This window comes from Papaver somniferum, chromosome 7 (assembly GCF_003573695.1).
Source record: "Papaver somniferum cultivar HN1 chromosome 7, ASM357369v1, whole genome shotgun sequence".
In the NCBI taxonomy this organism is placed as follows: Eukaryota; Viridiplantae; Streptophyta; class Magnoliopsida; order Ranunculales; family Papaveraceae; genus Papaver; species Papaver somniferum.
The window spans coordinates 221,949,156-221,972,737 of record NC_039364.1 but is presented as its reverse complement, the minus strand read 5'-3'; the positions used below and the strand labels follow the sequence as shown (position 1 = coordinate 221,972,737).

Here is a 23,582-nt window from a genome sequence, read left to right as displayed (position 1 = left end):
GTTAATTAAACCCAAAGAAAGCACTTCACTGGATCTAAAGGAACTCGGACTAAAAGAAGTTATGACGGGTAAGTTGGCTAACATAAACATAAACAAAAAAATACACTGAGATCGAGATGAAAAAAAGTTATGTCGCGTAAGAGCATCTCCAATGCAAGGGGTAAAGGTCTTAAAATTGAATGACACCTAAGATTTAAGACTTTTTGTACCAAATTTCCATCTCCAACACAAGGGTCAAGGTCACAAAGATAGATGACATGGCTAAGTAGGGTAATGGAGAAAGTCTAGATAAGACTTCTCTAATAAAATTTATTAGATATTATCTTGGGGGTTGGAGATCAACTTAAGGTAAAAAGTTTAACATTTAATATATTTTTTTGTCATTTAGTGATGACCCACACATAAAAATGCCCTCCACATGGGATGACGTTGACCCTTTGCATTGGAGATGCTCTAATGACAGGATTAACACACTGAATTCTCCAACCCAAACTCGGTCCGGGATCTTATTAGCAAAATCAATTTCGACGAGAACGCTAGCAAAGAAATCAAAGTTCATATAGTGTTTTTATCTACCTGGATGGGTTTGCCAAAAGCTTTCGTCATTGCCAATAAGTTTTCCAAGCTTAGTCCCGGAAATTTAACCTTGTGTGTTGTTACCAACAGATATATTACCGGCCTTTGGTCAATCAACCTTGATTGACCGCATGAGCTTTTATCGCCGATTATGTGAGACTTCCAAGGTTGAATTCCTGATCTTCAAGTACAGAAATCATATGTACACTGCTAATGTCCTTCTCACATAACGGATTAAGTGCAGGATGGAAAATGCTTTCAATAGCACATATCAATTCTCACTGCAACAATCATGACAGAACTCTGAGTAATAATCCCAATGACCTTAAATATTGTTTCCTCGACTGGATAGAGAACACTGCATTATCCCGGGTGCAATGAAAGCACTTTCCAACCCCACTTAATCCATTTGATGTGAAAAAATGGTATTTAGCAGTGCATTTTTCCATACTTCATCCACCCAAATAGAAAGAAAAAAACAACATTCCATATTTTGTTAGTTTTTCATCAAAATTACCTGGCGTTTTTAGGGGCCACACGAAAGGATTTAGGGGCCATCAATTTATACCCAGTCAAAGACTCTAGTTAAGGGGTACCCTATATGATATTGAAGTTACATAAATGCGCTTCTGGTAAAACTGTATAAAAACCAAATCAAAAACAATTCTACTCATTTCAACTCTTCTTCTTCCAGTTTCCTATTATCTTCCGATTGTGGAAGAAAAAAAAAAATTCCACTCCAAAGTCAAATGGCCCCAATTAGGTAAGAATTTATCATTTTTGGGGTTTATTTCGCTTTAATTCGACGAATCGAGAAAAAAAAATTCTAGGGTTTTCGGTTATTTATCCAGATTCGGGCGATATTCATGCTCCTTTACTTCCGAATGTAGTCGTGTTCTTCATTTCTCAAGAACATCGACAGTATTCGGGAGAAAGATTTGATGGTTATCTGCCGAATATTGGTGGCCATATCTTCCTGGATACAAACTGCTAATAATCGGTAGTTTAATGAATTTTTTTGGCTACCGAATATATTTAAGTAGACACACAGTATTCGGAAGAACACTCACTACCGAATGTATATATTGAAAAAATCTCAAAATTTCTGATATAGGAAAAATCCCATTTTGGGGCCAGTATTTATTCGGAAGACAATATAATGTTTAATACCTTCGATTATTTCAATTTCAAAATTTGAAAAGTATAAGTTTTTCCCAAATTCTGATTTTTGGGCCATCGTACATTCGGGACTTTACAAAACAATTATCCTCTGAATATAGCAAGTTCAAAACAAACCACGCCATGACTCTAGGTGGTTCCAAGGGCCAATATAGAATGTTAGACAGCCCATATTCGTACGTTTTGGTAACTAATTATACTTCCGATTATTTCAATTTCAAAATTTGAAAAGTATAAGTTTTTCCCAAATTCTGATTTTTGGGCCATCGTACATTCGGGACTTTACAAAAAAATTATCCTCCGAATATTGTAAGTTCAAAACAAACCATGTCATGGCTCTAGGTGGTTCCAAGGGCCAATATAGAATGTTAGACAACCCATATTCGGAAGTTTGGGTAACTAATTATACTTACGATTATTTCAATTTCAAAATTTGAAAAGTATAAGTTTTTCCCAAATTCTGATTTTTGGGCCATCGTACATTCGGGACTATACAAAAAAATTATCCTCCGAATAATATAGTCGTGTTTAGAAATACCAACTTAATCGGTAGATAAGAATTTAAGTTTGCCACCGAATGTCTTATTCGGAGGGAATACGTGTATCGTTAACAACCGATTGTAGTGCACCAATGATACGAAACCTCAACGGCCATATTTTCAGAAACCTCAACGGCCATATTTTCAAAAATTAGATCCGTTGGAACTCTAATCTATATAAGGAGGGTAACCCCTCTCAGTTATTATTGAGTAAAAAATCTGAATGAAAAACCTTTTCAATGGCAAGTCCATCATCAATCGAAAACATACTTCGAAGATGCAAGCGAACAACTACATCAATTGCAGCAATGGAAGAAGAAATACAAAAAAGGAACAAACAACCCAAAAAAATTAAACCATCGTTAGTGGCAACGGAGGAGGAGGAAGAGGAAATCAAGGCTAAGAAGCGAGGTCAAGAACAATTCCATCATAGAGAAAGATTAAAACAGGTTGAGGAAGAGACCGAATGGATAAAAAATTATTACATTGTGAAAGATCTACCCAAAGAACAGCAGGACGATCGTATATTTTGGATTAACGTTTCATTGGGTTCTTTTGTTGGTAAGTACAAGAAGCCACGCCACAATTATGAACCATCCCATGTTTCTTCAAGGGTGTACCATGTTATAAAATTGTGTACCGAGTACAACCGTATTCTTGCTAGGCACAGAGACGACAGGTTTGCGGCACAAGATGCTTATTCCAAGTGGAGAGGAGAGTCGTTTCTACATTTCGAACCCGCGTTGATTGTTGCATCTCGGACTGGGAAAAAAGAATAACATGTGATGTTTGAGTGCTGTAAATTCAAATTTTTAATATTAATCGGCGGTTTGATAAAATATGGAATTCCCGAATATGATTAATCGTATTGAAGTGTTATAATACTGATGTTCCGATTACATAGTTTCAAAAAAAATTATAGTCGTGCCTCGAAAAAAAAAGATCAAACATCGTCATCATCCGAGGGGATCAATTCGAGTAACTCAGTGGGAAAGTTGTTGTCCATAACACGATCCCAATCAACCATGTTGGACTCATATTGTTTAACCCAATCCTTGCAATGGTTCATCGGGAAGTAATCGTGCCACTTACTCTTTGTATATTGTATATGTGGATCGATTTGGTCTTCCATTAAGATCTCTAGGGCAACGAAGAGTACCTTTGTCCTCTTTTATAGTAAGAATTTCCATTGGTTGGGTTTGTTGAGAGGCGTTCATTTGCTCAACAACTTCTTCGACAACATTGGGTTGACTTACTTGAGAAGGCTCTGTAGAGATCTTTGGCCTTACTTGTCGGGTGGTTGGTCCACTTTGATCATTTCTTGGACGACCTCTTTTCTTAGGTTCCGGCTCATCTTCAAATTCGGCTTCCGAACGCTCGTGCCTAGACAATATTATTTTATTACACAAATACTCCTTCAACTCTTTTCTTTGGATGGTCCTCGACACTTCGGTGTTAGGCCTACCGGTGTTCTTTTGCTTAATAGGTTCATCAACCTCCCTTAAACAAGGGTGAAGGGCTTCCTCCAAATTATGCATCAATATTTGCTTTTTGGTGCCGTTTGATGTAGCGTAACACTCGGCTATTTGTGCACACAATTCCGACTCGAAGAAAGACGGAGCATCAACTACCGGGGTGTTCGGAGTGAAATTTAATTGCTTCCAAAATGGGTGAATATCATCAATGTCAATCACTTCAACATACCTACCCAACTTATGACGACATGGGAGTCCAATACCTATCATATCCTTGCAAACACAAATCGTATTCTCTTCATCATAAGTTTTATATAACTTCAATTGTTTCATCATGCGATTTATTGCCCATCTTGAAACTTTATGAACAACTCCCCTTAGAAGCAATTTTTCCTTAATATGTTCCATCGGGAATTGGGCCGACTTAATTGTAGACAAAGAAGACAAGTTGTCGGGATCGTCCGACTTTATCTTACTTAAGATAGCACTCGCTTTTTGGATCCGCATAGACCTCACCGTCTGCATTTGATGTGGTTTTAACTTGGCAACCATTACATGTCCAATTAAATCCAACGGATCATCATGGTTGTGACAACCGTTATCAATTTTATACATTTTATACTCTTTACCTTTAATACCATCGGGCTTATAGAAGACAATCTTAAATGGGCATCCTATCTTCTTGGTATTGCTTCGGTATTTCCTATTTGTCTTCCGTATGTACTTACTATTCTTTCCCTCGTGACTCTTTCGCGTCCCACCTCGCTCACAAATCATTTCAAATCGAGTGTCACTAACATGATTATTTTGAACTACCACGCACATGTTAGCTTTTGCCTTGTTCATAAGCCATTCCTTTACCTCCTTCTTACTTCCAAATGTCTAAACGTGTATAAAACAAAACAAATCTAATAAGCATAACCATTTAACATATAAATTTTGCAAAAAAAAAAAAAGTAGTTATGAGGATACCAAATCGTTTGCATAGTATAGGGAAGTGTCGGGCCTCAAATAGAAGTCATCAACAAACTCTTCAACGGTCTGCATATGAAAGCAACAAATTATTATACAATAATCGGAGGTTATAAAATAAGTCAAACTTCCGAATATTCTATATTCGGAATTCTATCGGTTACCCAAAACATCCGATTTATGCAAATGAATGTACACAGTTTACTGAGTGAAAAAAATGATATAATCGGAGGTTATTAAATAAGTCAAACTTTCGAATATTTTATATTCGGAATCCTATCGGTTACCCAAAACACCCGATTTATGCAAATGAATGTACACAGTTTACTGAGTGCAAAAAATGATATAATCGGAAGCTAAAATATATAGTAAACCAGCCGAATATAAATAACCGGGAGATAACTTTAATCGATAAACATACGATTTTCAAGTTTTCGGAAATTTTATTCGGCAGTCAAATAATGTTAAACTATTACCGATTGTAAAGGATAAGAATACTGAGTTTTGAAATTTTCTGAGGAATTCGTTTTTGGGGCCATTCGGGGGTAAATAACTCTACATAACTACCGAATGTAGATATTTTTGGAAAACCAGTTTGGGGTTTTTCTCATATTCGGCAGTAAACTAGTATCTTGGAACTACCGAATATACATATTTGGTACTCAGTGTGTTATATTCGTAAGTTTAATCTAGAAATTATCTACCGAATTTGGGTAGTTCATGGCATTCAATGCATGCAATAATCGGGTTTTCTTGTTTACAAAAGCACACAAACCATGCAAATCGAGTATTTTAGTTTCTTAACACAATACCTGTGTTTTACATGCATCGTTAGCTTCAATATCATGCGATTCTCCATTTTCTTCCATGAAAGGGTCGTCTAGGTTTTCCTCTCCACAAAAGTTTGGATCATTCAACATATACCCCAAATCGTCTTATCTAAACGGTCGTGAACCCTCAACATTTTGTTCTTCGTCATGATTCTCATCTTCTTCTTCATATCCATCCATTTTTGTAGTGAAAAAAATGGTTTTTCCCTTTTTTCCTTCAACCTCTTCTCTATAACTCTAATAACTCACAAATGCAAAAGAAATGAAAAAATGAAACAAAAATCATTCTAATACTGCACCGACCACAATCGGAAGTCTGGGAAATATTTTGGCTTCCGATTGAAATCGGAGGATAACAATGTTATCATATCCTCCGAATATATAAGGGTAATTTCGCCATTACGAATTACGCGAGATAAAGGCTGGCTACATTTTCCCTTTGGGTGACCTTTTTTGTTTTATTGTTGGCCCCTAAATCCTTTTGAGTGGCCCCTAAAAACGCCAGGCAAAATTATAAGGGAAGCTGTTTTGCAAAAAAAGAAAAAAGAATTGAAATAAATATATAACAAGCTACAAACATAAACATTGATCCCAAAAATTGTAATAATATGGATAGTAAAGCTTTACAGAAAGATGACGTTATCACCAGCCAAAAGCCACTGTGACTTGAGTTGAGTATAAGTTTGAGAACGGATTTGGAGTCGGCAATAAATCTTGAGCGGACCGCATGAGCTTCTACCGCCGCTTATGTGAGACTGCAAATAGTAATTTTAGTACAGAATAATAAATACACTACTAATGTCTGTCTCACATAACAGGACTAAGTGGGGTTGGAAAACGCTTTCAATAGCACATAACAATTGTCATCGTAACAATCATGACTGAACTAAGTACTAATCCCCATGACCTTAATTATTGTTTCCTCGACTGGATAGAACATCATCTCCCACATCTAACTCGGGTGCAATGAAAGCCTTTTTCAACCCCACTAACTCGGGTGCAATGAAAGCCTTTTTCAACCCCACTTAGGCCTTTTATGTGAAACAAGGTATTTAGCTGTGTGTTTTTACCGTACGTAAATAAAAACCTTGAAAAAAAATTACATTTCTAATAGTTTTTCCGAACGCGGGAAGTTATTGTTTACATGGGAAAAAATAACTACAAGAATCACTACAGAGATCGTACATAATGTAAAACTAAAACCATATATTGATATGGGTGGTAAGCACGACCATTTATCAAAATCAGACAACTTTTTCGTATCTAAAACTAAAGTTATAACGTTTAACAAAGAGCACGTTAATTAAACCAAAATAAAGTACTTCACTGGATCTAAAGGAACTCGGACTAAAAGTTATGATGAGCAAGTTGGTTAACAGAAAAAACCCATTAATCTGATAAGAAGAAAAGAAAACATAAACAAAAATACACTAGATCGAGGTGAAAAAAAGTTATGTCGCCTTTTCGTTTCTCTAACTCATCTCTAGATCTATTCTGTTTTTTGGTTGGAAAAAAGAAGTACACGTAAAACCTAATCAATACGCTTAAACATAAATTTGATTATTCTTGTTTTTGAAGACGAAAAGAAATGGAAAACTCATCTATACCTATACGTACCGAAATGGAAGAATACGAAAAGAGAAGGGAAGTGATGTTTAGACGGCTAGGTATTTTTCTCTATAGAGGTAAAACCCAAATTCTATATATATACAGTAACAGGAGGAAAACCCTAAAAGGAGGAGAACCCTAAAGTCGGTTAATCTCGACCGAATTTGCCACGATACCGCCGATAATACCGAAATCCGATATTGACTAACGACGTGTTTTTTCACCCTGTGGATTGTGGGCTAACTTATTATCCAAACTAGAAGACCATTTGTAAGCGCCCACTTGTTCATGGAGCGGGGCGAAGCCCGATTTTGCCTTCATTCTCCATCCATTTATGTCCGTTGGGACAAATCAGGTATCGCTGAGTGATCAGCTTCCTTGAACGAGCATTTGACAGTGAGTCATGCCTTTAGAAAATCCCATCCAAAAAGAAAAGGCGTTCCTCGCAGAGCTCCATTTTCTAGAAGAACATATAAATTCTTTTGTTTATAAACTAATACTATGTTTTTACATCCATTAAAAATTATAGAATTACCTAGCACTGCAAATGAAAAATGAGAGTGAACATCTAGGCTTCGTATATACATGCATGTTAATTAACGTACCACGGAACAGGTTTCTTTTGTGATTCTTTTTGCTAGAATTGTAACTGTGATCTGTTTGAGCTCTTCCGCTACTTGTGGTTTGTGCAGCCTTATGGCATTTCAGCGAGGCTTCCAAGATATGAAATTGGCAACTCACCTTTAAAGAGGAACGATTTTTTGGGGACCATGGTTTTTTTGGGGACCATGGTTTTATTTTGGGAAAGGTATTAGAAGTAATTCTAGGTCATCCCATATCTAGTTATTTATTTAATACTTAATCTACCCTCTTAATTAATTTTAGGTTATGATTAGTGAATGATTTAGTTAAAAACAATTAGTGAGATTAAATTAAAAGATGGGTTTATTATTAGTTGAGTAGAATTATTGAGAAAGTAGAGTTAGAGAAGATGAAGGAGAAAAACATGGAAAATAGATTTTTTTTCCAATTCACTAAGTTTGAGTATTCAAATGATGAAAACTCATCTGATTCTTCATCTCCATCCTCTCCTAGAATATTTGTTAATCTTCAAAATGATCCGGATTTGAACTGGATTTTGAACAGTTCGGTTACTTTATATGAAGAACAAGTAACCGAACTAATCTGAAGCTGTAGTTCGGTTACTTTATATGAAGAACAAGTAACCGAACTCATCTGAAGCTGTAGTTCGGTTACTTTATATGAAGAACAAGTAATTGAACTCATCTGAAGCTGTAGTTCGGTTGCCCCATGAGATGAACAAGTAACCGAACTCATCTGAAAGTGTAGTTCGGTTACTTGTTCCAAATACGCAGGTTACCGAACTCTCTAATAATTTCTAGGAGTTACAGCGTTATGTTCGGTTGGTTCTCAACTAACCGAACTTTGGTGTACAAAGTTCGGTTGGTTCGCAAACTGCATGCACTTTTGATCTAACCGAATTTTACGTAATATAAGAGTATATAAGTTTACAAAGTTCGGTTCTTTCGCAAACTTGAACCTAATAGCTAACCTACCGAACTCTGAGTTCGGTTTCTGCGATAAAATTGTGAAGTTAGCGAACTTAACAAACAAAAAAAATGTGAAGTTCCAGCGTCTATTGGCTAAGTTCGGTTACTTTATAGTTTTAAAATTTTTTGCGAACAAACCGCACTTTATTGGCTAAGTTCGGTTATTTTGGAACTCAACATAGTGGCCACAACAACACAGTTCGGTTAGACTGGATTTTTTTTTTTTTTTCGGTTCTAAGGGTGGAGTTCGGTTACTTTGTAATTTTAAATTTTTTTGCGAAACAACCGAACAGAGAGTTCGGTGACTTAGTTTTAAATCCAATAGAACCGAACTGTTCTTCGTGTTCTTCATTTTCAAGAAGTTCGGTTAGTAAACTAGGGTTTTTTGGAAAATCGACCTAACCGAACATGGCTCTGTAACTCCTATTAAAACCATATTTTGATGATTTCTATTCGATTGAAGCAATCAAAATCAAATTAAAGCGAAGGGTTTGTTGGAAAATACCTCCGGAGTGGTCCCATGGCAGAATCAGGTTGCGGCTGGCGTCTTTTATACTCGATAAAATTATTATGTAACCGAACTTAATTTTGATTGCATTGATGTTGTTACATTTCTTAAACAGGCGGTGGTGGTGGTGGTGGGAAGAGGTGGTGGTGGTAATCGGTGGTTGGTGGTGGTGATAATCGGAGGTGGTGGTGGTGGTAATCGGCGGTGGTGGGCGGTTGGTGGTGGTGATAATCGTAGCTGGTGGTGGTGGTAATAGGCGGTGATGGTGGGAGGAGGTGGTGGTTATATATATATAGGTGGTTATTAGGTTGGTTTTAAATTAAATTAGGTTAAGGATATGTTAGTCATTTCATTGTTTTAGGACATCCCTTGTCACTATAAGAAAGGTGGCCTAATAAAATCATGGTCCCCTCAAAAAAACCATAATCCCTGAAAAATCATTTTTAAAGAGACTCAATACCGTGCTATAATCGGTTTCAATCAATTGCTTTGTTTGAGGGAGATTCTAATACTCGGGTGATTGGGCTTGGGTAGTGGCGCTGGAATTTAGATAACTGAGTAGGAACAGTACAGTTGTTTTGGTTCATTCTTAGTGGCAGTACTTCTGCAAAAGTTGGCTTATTCGTTTTAACGGATTTTGTTAAGTGGTCTCGCTCATTGAATGAATCAAAAAAAGTTGTGTTAGGCTAAGTCTTATCGACTAGATATATAACTGTTAAATTGGCCATTCACGTCAGCATGCGCAAACTCTTAAATCCTATGAGAAGATGAATCTAGCAGCGAAACGTTTAAATTCAGCGTTTTTTTTTCACTTTTTCCTAAAACACTAAAATGGAAAGTGTGTCGTAATAATCTTTATATTAGTATCTCATGCACTAAACAGCACTTGTACGACTAGAGAGAGAAAAAGAAAGCGACAGACACTCATACAGTAGTTGATTAAATCACGGAAAGTGAGTGAATTTAATGGTGAGAAGAGAGGGTCTAGTGAGAGGATATAAGTATAGGTATTAGTCTAGTGTGAGGATAGATGACATAATTTAATTTAAATTTATTTACTCGATTGTGATGCATGTGAGACACATTGAGGGACTAGTTAGTCTAGTGAGAGGTGTGAAGTGACGGATGAGTGGGAGGATATAATTTAATTAATTTTTGTTTGTAAACTTAGATGCGTTTTCATTCGGCGTCCACCTAGAATATTCTCCAAAACGCTGAACCATTCAGCGTAAAGTTACTTTTTGAGCAATGAATTATTCAGAGTTTCAATCTCGCTGATAGTTGAAAGTTGTTAAGAGAGAAAACTATCAATTATTAGTGTTAAGTTTTTTCCAACACTTTTTTCATGATTTGCAACATTTTTTGGCCAATCTATCATGCGCATTAACCCACACTGGTTTGAAAAGTATTGGAGCATATATAAAAAAAAGGGGGAACTGATTCAGTTGAATCTGGAAACAAAGATTCCGAACGAATTGAATGTGTTTAACCAATATGAGGGTTTCGTGGCTAGGATTTCAGGTTTGACACGTAATAATAAGAAGAAAACAAGTGTCAGGGTTCTATTTCGTTGGTCCGGACATTCAATTCACAACTAACATCAGGAAAACAGCCATGTCAATGATGCGGTGGTGCAACTCCTAGTCCTGAAACTGAGATGCTAATTGCTATAGGTTTGCCATTCATTGGAAGAAAACTTAAAAAGAAGAAAAATAAAAACATCAGCTTACTTGATTAAATTTGCAAATCTACTGCAAAATTTCCCCATATCCCATGGCTTGCCTACATCTTTCTCTCTTTCTACTATTAAATCTCTCGGTAATAGTCACTGATTGTTCGGCAAAAATGCATATGTAACTGAGTATTGGGTAAGGGGAAAGAGACTTACCAAAATCTTATCAGTATATACAACCAAAAGTAATTGAAGATGATGTTGCTGACGGTTTGCTAAAGGAACATCAAGCTAAACCTAACACTGTTCTACGACTCATGTCCCTGCATTTGAATATTTGAGGTATCTTAGGCATTAATCCTTCATTGGGTTCTTGAGGATTCGAATTTCCAAGCATCCTATGTAGTGACTCCACATCCCCAGCCTCAGACAGAGTATGCGCCCGCAGAGTAATTGCATCTTCACTGGATAATGCATAAACGACATGCAATCAGAAAAGACAGAAGAGGCCACAATGTAAAAGACTTAATTCATTCAATGAGGCCTACTCTGTAGCGCCAAATATGTCCTTTATGATCAAGGAGCTTTCCCTCGAACCGAACTCTGGTAGCTGGTTTGTAAACACAACAAAAGGATAAATCAATTAAACATGCCAAAATCGCACATTTCACCAATAGTTAGAATTCACTAAAACTCAAAATTGAAAATAATAAACCAGGGGTTCCAAACAAGAAAATGAAAGAGGTTAGGACTCGAGCCAAATCCTTCGTTTCAATCTCCTTTTGGTGGGGAAAACAGAGTCATCTGGTAAACTCACTCACGTGTCCTGTGGCACATGAGATGCAATCTATCTATACCCGGAACAGTTGGGCATGTAGGCTGGTCACCCAAATATGCTAAGTTATTCAGGACCGGCATAGCTTCTGTATCTACACGATATCACCATGCAACTTAGCAAGTCGGGTGCCTAGATGAGAATTAGGCCTACTATTTCTTTCAATAATATAGCTTCATTCAACTGCTGGTCAGTCCCATTCAATCTTTTCCATTATACTATTATAGCAGCAAAAAATGAATTACGTGATAATGATATTAACCAAATACTTGAAAACAATGCGGAAAAGAACAGGACCAAGCAAATTGATATTTTTGCATACATATAATACGATTAAATTGAGCGTCCATTGATTTACCTCGGATAGATAAAAAAAATCTTCCCGAAAAGGGCCTGCGCAGCAAATTTTCTCTTGAAACCCTTCTCTTAGTATCCTGAAATATCCATGACAACAGGACCTGAAAAGGCATAGTAAAGTTGTTAGCTGTCACATCTGAGGAGCAATTACAGTAGATCACCAGATCAATCACTTATCATCATTTGTCTTTGCTTATTTTGGATCATGCACTTCATCTGAAAAATTAAGAGGCATCATTTGATACAAGATTTTCTATTCAAAGTAAATCGCAAAAATGTCTTAAACCTATAAGAGACACCGAACAAAACAAGACTTCTTATTTCCAAGTTCCAACTTTACTCAACTACCCACTGCGCAAAAGTCGTTTTAAGCCCAAGTCGGCTTACATATCTCCTATTACAGATTTTGAAGAGTCTCTCTATTCAGTTTGTGCTTTTGTATAGAAAGTTCTTATTGTCTTAAGCATTTGTCCGGAAGTTCCTGCCTTCCACATTAGACCAAATAGCTGATGCTTCCTAAATAATTGCAGTGACACTGGCAGCTTGTCATTTTTATACTCTTAACTACACCTGCTATATCGAGTTTAATCTTAGAGTGAATACAATCAAAGGGACCCGAAAGACTGGAATTGCCAAACAACAATTGGAAGAAATAATCTACTATGAACTTAAGGCAACAAAATATGGTAGAGCTGATCTCTTGCATCAGGCAGTCAATTGGGCTGGGTAATGTTCCAATGAAGAATTTGCTTGATGAGACCCGCCGACATGTTTGCGGCGACGTACTATGAGCGTATCACATAGTACCAACAAACTAACAACTTTTGTGCATCTCCGATGATTTACCCTTCCAGAGAAGTAAAGGGGAAAATGGAAATTCTAAATTAGAATTACATTAGCGGATCAGACTAGTTACATACCTTTATCCCGTACAAATCGTCTTGAAATCTCATTTAGAATTTCAGCAACCTCACTGTCATTCAGCATTGAAGATTTTCTGAGTTGGATTAGATTAGCTACCATATCCGGATTGAAGGGCTTTTCATTCATTGCATGCCGATATACTTCCTCAAGATTTCCTCCATTCCAAAACCTGTCTGGATGTAGAGTAGCCAATGAATAAAGACGCATATGAAATGGAGTTAAAACAAAGAATCCAGAATAGCTTAATGCTTAAAGTGGATGGCATGCGATAGGGACCAGAAAATAGGTAAAAGTGTTGTGTAATCTAATAACATCCACTGTCAACTGAATTTATTGGAAATCTTGCATACTTCCTATGATAGTCTAAAGTGAGGGAAATGCTCCAATCAGATTAAATTTTTCAAAAAATCTGTACTAGGAACCACCTCTAATGGTGATCACACTCATTGTAACATGAGTTAAGGACTCGTTTCATTTTGTAGAAATCAACAATCACGTAAACTGATGCAAAATAACTGATAAATTGAACCATCATAAGAAGTACGCAAAATGCGCTGTAATGATGCAGGGGGGAAACCCATCATGTAACATGTGAGTACTGTTAACAGATAGATTAGACAACTAAGACAAGAATCTACCCACGGAAACAGTTTTTTGACCCATGGTGTATACCGTATGTAATCCCTATGTACTCTAGATTTCATGATGATTAGTAATTGCACATCTTAATTCTCAATTCCAGATATGTACCTCCCGTCATAGATTTGAAAGTCACACGCTTAAGGTCAAGTATATCATGATCAAAGCTTGATCCAACCATTCAAGCTCAGTAAAATCATTTGTGCACTCCTCTTCCAAAATTTCCTCACATGACTACATGCCTACAGACCCAATTTACGAACCAGTTTACTTTACACTAATTTCCAAAGTTCAATGATAAAGGCTTAACAACTGACTATTAAACCTAACTTGATACTATCGTGTGTTACACTGTTTCTAATTCACTTACATTATTTACCAGCAAACGATCAGCTTTATAATATTCAACTATAATAACAATGCCCTATTACAAGCAAAACCAACAACTTCAAATTCCTGTAGAATGTTTATATCTAACCTTTTGCATAGGCTCCTTACGACTGGCTGATTCCACTGCATCTCTTCCCTTCTGAAACAACTCATCTATTGATATGAGTAACTAGCATTCTTATTCACCTGCATAAAATAAAAATTCTCACTAATTTATGACCGAATTATATAAAAAAAAAAATCCAAAAACAAGTCATCAATCAACAACAATAAAATCCCTAGAAATCCCAATTTCTCTACAAAACCAAAAATCAGACAGAGAAAGGAAAGAGAATATTACCAATTTTCGTCATTCTCTTAAGACGAATTAAACTTCTGAAACAGTCTTAACAAACGCAGTAAAAAGCGTAATCCTTAAAGAAGCCATGGTAATTTACTTTGACCAACTCTAGGACTAGGTAAAGCTTGAGTCACTGAACTTTCTCTTGAATCCATGGTATATCCTCTTCAACTTCTTCTTCATCTTCTTGTAATGGTTTACGCTCTTCCTTAACAGCACTTATAATCTCTTCCGTTTTCTTTTTTGGAGCAGCAAAGAGTCTAGTGGAAGAACCATTAAAAGGTTGTGGTGTGGATTAAAGAAATTGACATTGTGATGGCTCACGTTAGTAGAAGGAGTAATCACAGTAGATTGTTTGATTACAAACGAGGAAGAAAAAGTAGGCATTTGAGAGAGATGAAATGTAGTCAATATTTGACATTGTGATGGCTCACGTTGTGAAATTGGATCACACATAGGTCGTAGATTGGATTTTGACAACAGTATAAATCTAGAGTTTCCTACACAAGAGAAAACCTATGATGAAATGAAAACCTAAGAGAACGCTCAAACAAACAAAATGACAAAACAAAAAAACCTTGCATTAAAAAAAAAACTATCGATCAGTTGTAACCTTAAGCTCCTGTAAAGGAATAATCCTTGAGCTCACATAGAAGTGAAGCAGACGAAGTCCATGCTTCATCTTTTGTTGGAATGATGTGTATCCATATTCCAAAAAATAAAATAAAATTATCATTCTATCAATAGATGAATGTGGTACCAGGGAATATGCTAGGGGTAGAAAATGATATAAGGGAAATCTAAGTTGTTTCATTTTTTTCCTCTTCAGTAAATCTTTAATTTAGTCTTTAAGCACTGAAGCACCCTGATGTCAGGTCATTTAAGCAAGGTGGAGCGAGATTTGATCCTTTTTCTACAACAGGAGGTTCCCAAATTTCGTCTCTCTCCCAACTTAAAGATATTGCTTTTCCAAGTTCATTGACCGCAATTCAACAGGCTTTAAATCCAGTTGCTACCTCTGCACCTCCTCAGCCTCAGGCTGCAGTACCTTCTAGACCGGCTTCACCATATGCGCGAAAGCCAAGTCCTCCACGCTCTGCGACTCCTGTATTTTCTAAGAGTATTATTGATAGCCTCAAGAAAACAAATGAGCTTTTGAACCAAGAAGTCATGAGGTTGCAAAACCAGGTAAGTGTCAGACTTTTTTTTTTCTCTTGATATTTTAACATGTCAACCTCCTGACCATAAATTGGTTTATATGTGATTGTATTTAATATAGGTTAAGAGTTTGAAACAGAAGTGTGACACTCAAGAGGTAGAGCTACAGAAATCACAAATAAGAGCAGAGGAAGAATCGTCCAAATGTATACAAGCGATGGAAGTAACCAAGGCTACCGCTGCCCAGGTAATCTCGTCCATCCCAACTTATAATGGTGCAAAATAAGAAGAAGAAAAAAATAAGCGTTCAGAATGAATATCCGAATTAGTTCACATATGATCTGTAAATTGAATGGCTCTAAAGTGTGAGCCTGAAAGTTCATAAAACTAAAAGTAATGGTACATTACCCTAAGCCCTTATTTTTATAGACTTGTGATTTTTGGGTTAGCAAGTTGAGCCACTTGATACTAGGAGGAATGATACATTATCGCATAAATATGTACCCGCCGTGACACCTCTCGGATGCTTGATTTCTGTAACTTCACTAACTTAACTTCCTGGAAAACAAGGAAAGGTACAGTCTTTGGAGAATAATTTAAAAGGTCTTTCATCTTGAAATAATCAAGCCTTATTTAAAAGTTAGTTCTAATCAGTTTTTGCTACTTAAACTCTATAGAATGCACAACCGGCTATGTGTGATATGATATTAGCACACCACCCTTCTCTTGTCAATTATTATAATATCGTAGTTATTTTTAGATCACAAAATGAATATAAAGTGAACAATGATGTGATGATGATTTAAATTAAAGGCTTGTTCTCCCTTCACCCGCATCCTTATATTTCAGCAATTTATCAACTCGTTCTAATCAGACTGTTATTTGTTCTAAATGTTGTTCAGTTGAAGGCGATGACAGAAACGTTACCTGCGGATGTGTATGACAGTGAAACATTAAGAGCCATGCATAGTCAAGTGGAAGCTTTGCTATAAACTAATGGAATGGACACATCAGAAACATCTTCCTTCCGGTTTAGAAGTTCAGGGGCTGACCAACAACATATGGACAAGCCTCCTTTGGCCAACGGATCTTCTAGACCATCTACATCTGCCATCATACCTCATCAAGGCAATGAGAATGGTGTTACTAATAGACAATATATTTATAGATATTTAGTTACCATAATATTCTAGGAGAATACGAGATTTCCTGTAATACTGAAAACGTATTCCCCTTTTCTCTTTCCCCTTGTCTAGGCTCTTCCCCTACTCACAACCCACAAATCCATCCTCTCTACTCATTTCTAGATTCTTTCACCTATCCACCACCTGCGACTTCTCCTCCTGTTGAGCCTGTACCCACGCTCGCTTCCGCTCCACCTCCTGAACAAGGCCCATCTCACTCGACCTTGTACGCTCCTCCACGCCGCAGGCTAACTTATCCCTCTCAGCCCATTTCTACTCCACCCACTTCAACTCATCCCATCTCTTCTCAGCTCATTTCCAATTCACAGCCCACTTCCCTCGACGCTTCAACCACCTCCCCAGATCAACCCATCTCCGTCCAGCCCATCTCCCTCGACACTCCAACTACCTCCCAGACTCAGCCCATCTCCGTGCAGCACATCTCCGTGCCTGCATCTTCCATCCCACTACATCCATCCACACCTTCCAGCCCACAGCTTCCAGCGACATCTCGCCCAACCACTAGGGCCTCCCGGGGCATCTTCCGCTCCATCCACAAACTCAATCTTCATGTCCAATCCACAATTACCATTTCCCCTCTTCCCCGTTCTCATCTTCATGCACTTAGGGACCCAAACTAGAATCCTGCCATGCATAACGAATACAATGCTATGAAAACGACCGGTACTTGGGATCTTGTTCCTCGCCCCAGGAATGCTCCTATCATTCGGTCAATGTGGCTTTTTCGTCACAAGTTTCACGCTGACGGCACCTAGCACCGTTACAAGGCTCGTCTAGTGGCCAATGGATAATCTCAACAGGTTGGAGTTGATTGTTTTGAGACGTTTAGTCCAGTTGTTAAACCAGCGACTATACGCACTGTGCTCAGCATCGCAACATCTCGTTCTTGGGGCATTCGTCAACTAGACGTCAAAAATGCCTTTCTTCACGGTGACCTGGATGAAACAGTATATATGCATCAACCACCGGGTTTTGTTGATTCCGCTCATCCCGATTATGTTTGCCGCCTCCGTAGGTATCTTTATGGCCTTAAACAGGCCCCTCGAGCATGGTTTCAACGGTTTGCACAACTTATTATTGGTTGCGGTTTTCGTGGAAGTGTTTGTGATCCGTCACTTTTTGTCTATCACTCTGGTTCGGACACTGCATACTTATTACTATATGTGGATGATATTGTCTTAACCGCTTCTACTGATGCACTTCTAGAACGTTTCATTGGGTTGATGAAACGTGAATTTGCCATGACTGCTTTTGGTACGTACATCAATTTCTGGGTATTACTGTGACTCGTTCAGATTCAGGATTATTTCTATCACAGTCCTCATATGCACAGGATATTATCGCTCGTGCATCGATGACGAACTGCAACCCAGTCACCACTCCTGTTGATACACAACCGAAGCTCAGTACTACATCTGGCCCTGCACTCGAGGATCCGACATTATACAAAAGTCTGGCCGGGGCTCTTCAATACCTGACCTTCACCCGCCCCGACATTTCATATGCCGTGCAGCAGGTTTGTTTATTTATGCATGACCCCAGGGAGGCACACATGCAAGCTCTTAAGCGCCTTCTCAGGTATCTTCAAGGCACTCTTGATCACGGCTTATTTCTCTCCGCTTCCACTATCACTGGCTTGACTGCATACTCTGATGCTGACTGCGCGGGTTGTCCGGATTCTCGTCGGTCGACATCTGGCTACTGCATCTTTCTTGGAGACAACCTGATTTCTTGGTCTTCCAAACGACAAGCTACTGTATCTCGTTCTAGTGCGGAGGCCGAATAGAGGGGAGTTGCTAATGTTGTTGCTGAGACTACTTGGCTACGCAATTTACTTCTCGAGCTTCACATTCTGTTACGACGTGCCACTATTGTCTACTGTGATAACGTTAGTGCGATTTACATGTCCAGGGATCCTGTCCAGCACCAACGCACTAAACATGTGGAGATTGATATTCATTTTGTACGTGAGCGTGTACGTATCGGTGACATTCATGTTTTGCACATCCCGTCTGACAGTCAATATGCAGATATCTTCACCAAAGGCCTTCCACGAGTATTGATTGTTCGTTTCCGTTCCAGTCTTAACGTGTGCTCTTCTCCCGTTACGACTAAGGGGGTGTAATAGACAATATATTTAGATATATTTAGAGATATTTACTTACCATAATATTCTGGGAGAATACAGAGATTCCTGTAATACTGAAACTCTATTTATATGAGTTTATGGAATAATAATATCACGGATTGATTACCGTCCGACAGTTACAACACCTAGGATTTCATCTGCTAATACAGGAGTGGAAGTGACAGAACAATTTGAATCTGGTGTCTACATAACTCTAGTTCAACTACTAAACGGCACCAAAATTTTCAGACGTGTCAGATTTAGATATTTTTCTGCTCAGAGTGTGTTCCACCCTAGATAACTTAATTAGGTTTGTGGTTTTTATGAAGACTATGATGGGTTTGCTTGTTCTATTTCTCACATTATGATCCCTATTCCACCATATAGCACATTCATAGTAATTTATAAATTACTGCATCAATTTAGCTATAAAATAATGTGTCCAGTTTTATACGAGTACTTTTATTGCTCTAGGTATTTTTAACAAATATTCAACATTTCTGCAGTAAAAGAAAATTTGATGGGCAACAAGCAGCAGAGTGGTGGAAGGAGAACAGTCATAGAGTGTTTATGAAGTACAAGAATCTTGGGGGTGACATCACTCAAATTGGATCCTCTAGCAATGGGAAAACTGCTGAGCAAGAAGATTTGGCGAGGCATTCAGTAAACACAAAGCTGCTGAGGAAAAAAGCGGAGAGAAGAAGAAGAGCCAGGACGCCTTCTGCCAATGCAAAAACGGCACAGGAAGAAGAGCCAGGGACACCTTCTGCAGACAGGAAAACTACCAAAGAAGAAGAGCCCTCTGCAAATGCTACAAATGAGGAAGAAGAGCCAGGGACACCTGCAGCAGGCAGAGAAAAACTACCGAGGAAGAAGATCCTTCTGCAAATGCAACAAATGCCGAGGAGGAAGTGGTCGACAAGCCTTTGACTGAGAAACAACTGCTAAGAAGAAGAAGAAGCAACAAAACTTCTGCCAATGCCACCGGTGATGAAGAAGAGGCAGCGCCAACTTCTGACAAGGAAACAGGTGACGAGGAAAAAGAGCCTGCGCCACCTCCTGGAGCCTAGCTTCTATAACAGGAATCAACCGCTTTAAAGAAAATACGTGTACGACTAGAAGAAGATATACGGTGTCAGGATATGAGATTAGTCAGCTTGCCCAGCTCGAGATTAATTTTTAACCCCAAAAAATTAGGTAGGTAAACAATTTTTGTCATTTTCATTTGATTCATCTCTACTGCTGAAAAATGTTGCAGCAAGGTACAGTTTCTTACTTGAACTATAGCTCGTTACAAATACAAGCAAAACATTCCAACACAGATAAGATGCATAACATAACTAACCAATCGCACACAAAGAACACAGAGCAGTCACAGTTCAGAGTTTATTCCTTCATAACAACTCAAAAAACAGTTAGCAAAATCAGAGATTTACAAAATCTTGAATTGTAGAATGGGACGTCCTAAAATCATTCTTTCATCGCAAGATTTCAAAACTCCTGGCCACAATTCGCACACGTTGTGATTCAAACTCTCGTCCTAGATCTAGTAGTCTTCTAGTAACCGGCCCACTTATAGTACCTGCTAGCGGTACCTGTCCAAAGCCCACCAAAATGGAGAATATCATCAAACGGATAAGAACGAGAATTTGTTATAATCTCTATTTCTATCTCTGTTTCTGTTTATGAAACATAACTAAAAACTATCATTGACTTCTGTTTCTGTTTATGAAACATAACTAAAAACTATCATTGACTTCAAATATAGAACTAGATTTGTGGAGTTTATATATTTTTTCCTCAAATTTTTGGAAAAAAAAGGTCCTAATACGGTTCTAATTCGGACTTCCATAAAAGTCCCAAGTCTTAAGATGTCGTAGCCTACTATTCTTGTTCCTGGTTTGGTTTCTATAACTCGGCTATAGCCTACGTATAAATATTAATCGTGTTCCCTGAATGGGTACTTAAGTTCACATAAACGAGTAATCGTATAGAATCTTAAAAACCCCTCTTTCATCATCTTAATTAATTCTTCTCCTTTTTCAGAATTATCTGATCAATGGGTAAACATCCATGCATCGCTTGGGCTCCAATTCTACGGGGAAAGTGTCTTGTTTTATTTCTGAGAAATAATAATAAAGCCAAGTTATCAAAAGTTGACAATGAATCTGTTCACGAGGGACATCCTATCCCTGATCTTCCTTTTCATATCATCACCAACATACTCCTTAGACTTCCCGCAAAGTGCATCTTCCAGTTGAGGCACCATACTAGATCAACTGACTTGTTATATGATTTAACCACGGATCCGTACTTTATGCGCGCACACCTAGACCAAGCCCGAGCTATTCCAACCATTGTTGTGCAATCTCGTTCGCAACCCATTGACAATTGCATAGAGCTTTTTCTTTTTGATGATAAAGCTGAGTACGTTGAGGCTACAAGATTCGATCTTAGTTCATATGGCGAGGAACGCCCAACTGATCTCTGGGGTTCATATGATGGGTTTCTTTTATTCACAAGCCAAGCATGGCATTTATGGCAATTCTGTATTTGGAACCCGATCACAAAAGAACAAGTAACCGTCACTTCGCCAAGTCGTCTTTTATCTGTCTGTGGATTTTACTTCCATCCATGTAAAAAGGAGTACAAAGTGGTTTTATGTCGCTTTGCTGCACGAAAATTCGACTTTCAGATTCTTAATTTAAGAACTAAGCATAGAAGAAGTGTTGGTAGATGCTCTTACCCTCCAAGTACAAAAAGACCGCCTGTATTTATCAACGGGATGATTTACTGGATGGTGGATTATTTAGCGTATGGCTCGTGGAACAACTATGTTCGCCCTAGCCTATCAGACTCAATATTATCATTCAATATTGAAACCGAGGAGTTTAGTACCATGGAAGCTGCTGTGCCATGTAATTATACTCCAACGCAAAGAAGATACCCAGGAAATGAGTTTCTTTTCGATTTGGAAGGCGAATTGAGCCTATTCGATCCTTCGTCAAGAACTGAAGTTGTCATATGGGTGTTTAACAACAATACCAAACGTTGGGATACGAAACACTCAGTGATTAGTCCCTATCACGAGCACAAGTGGTATTTCTACTCGTACTTCACTGAATTTGAATACATCAAGATGAAAGGAGAATTCATAGCATATCACTGGTTGGGTACAAGAGAACCATATATTTACAATGTAAGTTCAGGAACTTGGAAGCTGTTTGAAAAGAAGGGATTTGAAAGAGATAGATTCCCAACAACAATTCATACTCAAAGTCTTGTCTCTTTGGATGCTGCAGATTCAGTTATACCACTAGAAAATATTGATGTATAAATTTGATCTCTTGTCTGGCTTTTTCTTTCTTATCAAATGAATCTACATACCTAATGGTTTTTATCTTAGGATTTATTGATTTATATTTTATACACGTCTTTATTAGCATTACAAAAAGTAAATAACAAAAGAATAGAAAACAAAATAAAGTCTTTGACAGTGGGAGGATTGGACCAACTCAGCCATATCAATATTGTTGGGATGGAAGGAAGATAAGTAATAACGAAATAAATTAAGATAGATGTTAAAACTGCACATAGAAAGTTCTTTTCCCTAAAACAGTCTGTTTGGATTTAAAATTGACTAAATAACCCATATATTATTCACAAAATTGGTTAAAAAGACCAAAATTAATAATTCCTTGGTGAAAAAGACTTGTACATTTTGATACTGTTTAAATGGACAAAAATTAAAAAGATACTGTTCAAATGGACAAAAATATAAAAATAGCCAGGATGTAACCAGTTTCATCCTACCCATTTTCAAATACTTTTTCTTATTTTTAATTTACATGAGGATGCATCCATTTTCATCCTTGCTATTCTTTAAGTTTAAGCCAGGATGAATCCAGTTTCATCCTTGCTAATATTTTTTTGTCCATTTCACCCATACTAATTTTTTACTCGTCCATTTGAACCATGTTTTAAAATTTTTTGGACAAATGACCCATTTTCCGTATATTATTTTTCGTGTGTCAAATAGACATGTAAAAAAGATACTTTTCTAATATTCTAGGATTTAAAAGATACTGTTTTAATATTCTATTTGGTTATTTTATCCAAAAAAATTTATAACAGCGGACTAAAGCGCCCTCTCCATATATTTATTAGAATTTAACTAACGTGTTCTATATTTCTATTGCATTCACCGGTCTACTGGTTAGTACCCTACAGTGCTCGTAGACTTGTACGATCCATGAATATAGGACGGCTCAATTAGTTGATAGATGCTAACTAACTAATGCATGTTAGCCACAATACTACAGTAATGATTGTACTTGGAAAAAATAAAATAGTGTGTAATATTATTTGAATAAAGTAAAAGAAGAGTTGGTAGCTGTTCGGGGTTTTCTTTTGAGGTGAAAAATTAGGATAGAAATCCGTTAAACGTGTAGTTCGCGACATCGAATTAAGTACGATCCGAAAATTTCATACTCAATTAGTAAGTTAATTAAGTTACTGAGGTGCAGATGATATTCAATGGGATTGACACAATTTAATAGAATCAAAATATGTCCATACTCGAATACATGACTTTTCAAACTCATCAATCAAGTTTTTTTTTATAAAATCATGTACATTGTATACTAAACCTTGAAATTTATCCTAGTTTAAACCTT

The 23,582-nt window shown here is 37.4% G+C and overlaps 2 protein-coding genes and 1 long non-coding RNA gene across 3 annotated transcripts; 2 read left to right on the top strand and 1 right to left on the bottom strand.

Annotated features, from left to right (window-relative positions):
- Positions 1-11,078: 11,078 nt before the first annotated feature.
- LOC113293393 lies at positions 11,079-15,112 on the bottom strand. The gene is made up of 6 exons (XR_003332275.1): positions 14,416-15,112; positions 14,164-14,261; positions 13,043-13,219; positions 12,124-12,223; positions 11,479-11,540; positions 11,079-11,394 (listed from the first exon to the last, which is right to left on the bottom strand). It is a non-coding gene; the product is annotated as an uncharacterized LOC113293393 (long non-coding RNA).
- A 54-nt stretch (positions 15,113-15,166) lies between these two features.
- LOC113296006 (PH, RCC1 and FYVE domains-containing protein 1-like) lies at positions 15,167-16,565 on the top strand. Its single transcript, XM_026544335.1, has 4 exons — positions 15,167-15,171; positions 15,291-15,603; positions 15,695-15,820; positions 16,476-16,565. The coding sequence occupies exons 1-4, from the start codon at positions 15,167-15,169 to the stop codon at positions 16,563-16,565; spliced, it is 534 nt and encodes a 177-aa protein (XP_026400120.1).
- Positions 16,566-20,965: 4,400 nt separating this feature from the next.
- Positions 20,966-22,243, top strand: LOC113296005 (F-box protein At3g07870-like). The gene has a single exon (XM_026544333.1). The coding sequence runs from the start codon at positions 20,966-20,968 to the stop codon at positions 22,241-22,243; it is 1,278 nt and encodes a 425-aa protein (XP_026400118.1).
- Positions 22,244-23,582: the final 1,339 nt, after the last annotated feature.

What these genes read in the sequence shown, in the direction of transcription:
- LOC113296006 (XM_026544335.1), top strand. An exon ending in TCATGAGGTTGCAAAACCAG is followed by an intron (nt 15,604 to 15,694) that starts GTAAGTGTCAGA and finishes TATTTAATATAG; the next exon opens with GTTAAGAGTTTGAAACAGAA. An exon ending in CCAAGGCTACCGCTGCCCAG is followed by an intron (nt 15,821 to 16,475) that starts GTAATCTCGTCC and finishes AATGTTGTTCAG; the next exon opens with TTGAAGGCGATGACAGAAAC.
- LOC113296005 (XM_026544333.1), top strand. Translation starts at nt 20,966, where the DNA reads ATGGGTAAACATCCATGCATCGCTTGGGCTCCAATTCTACGGGGAAAG.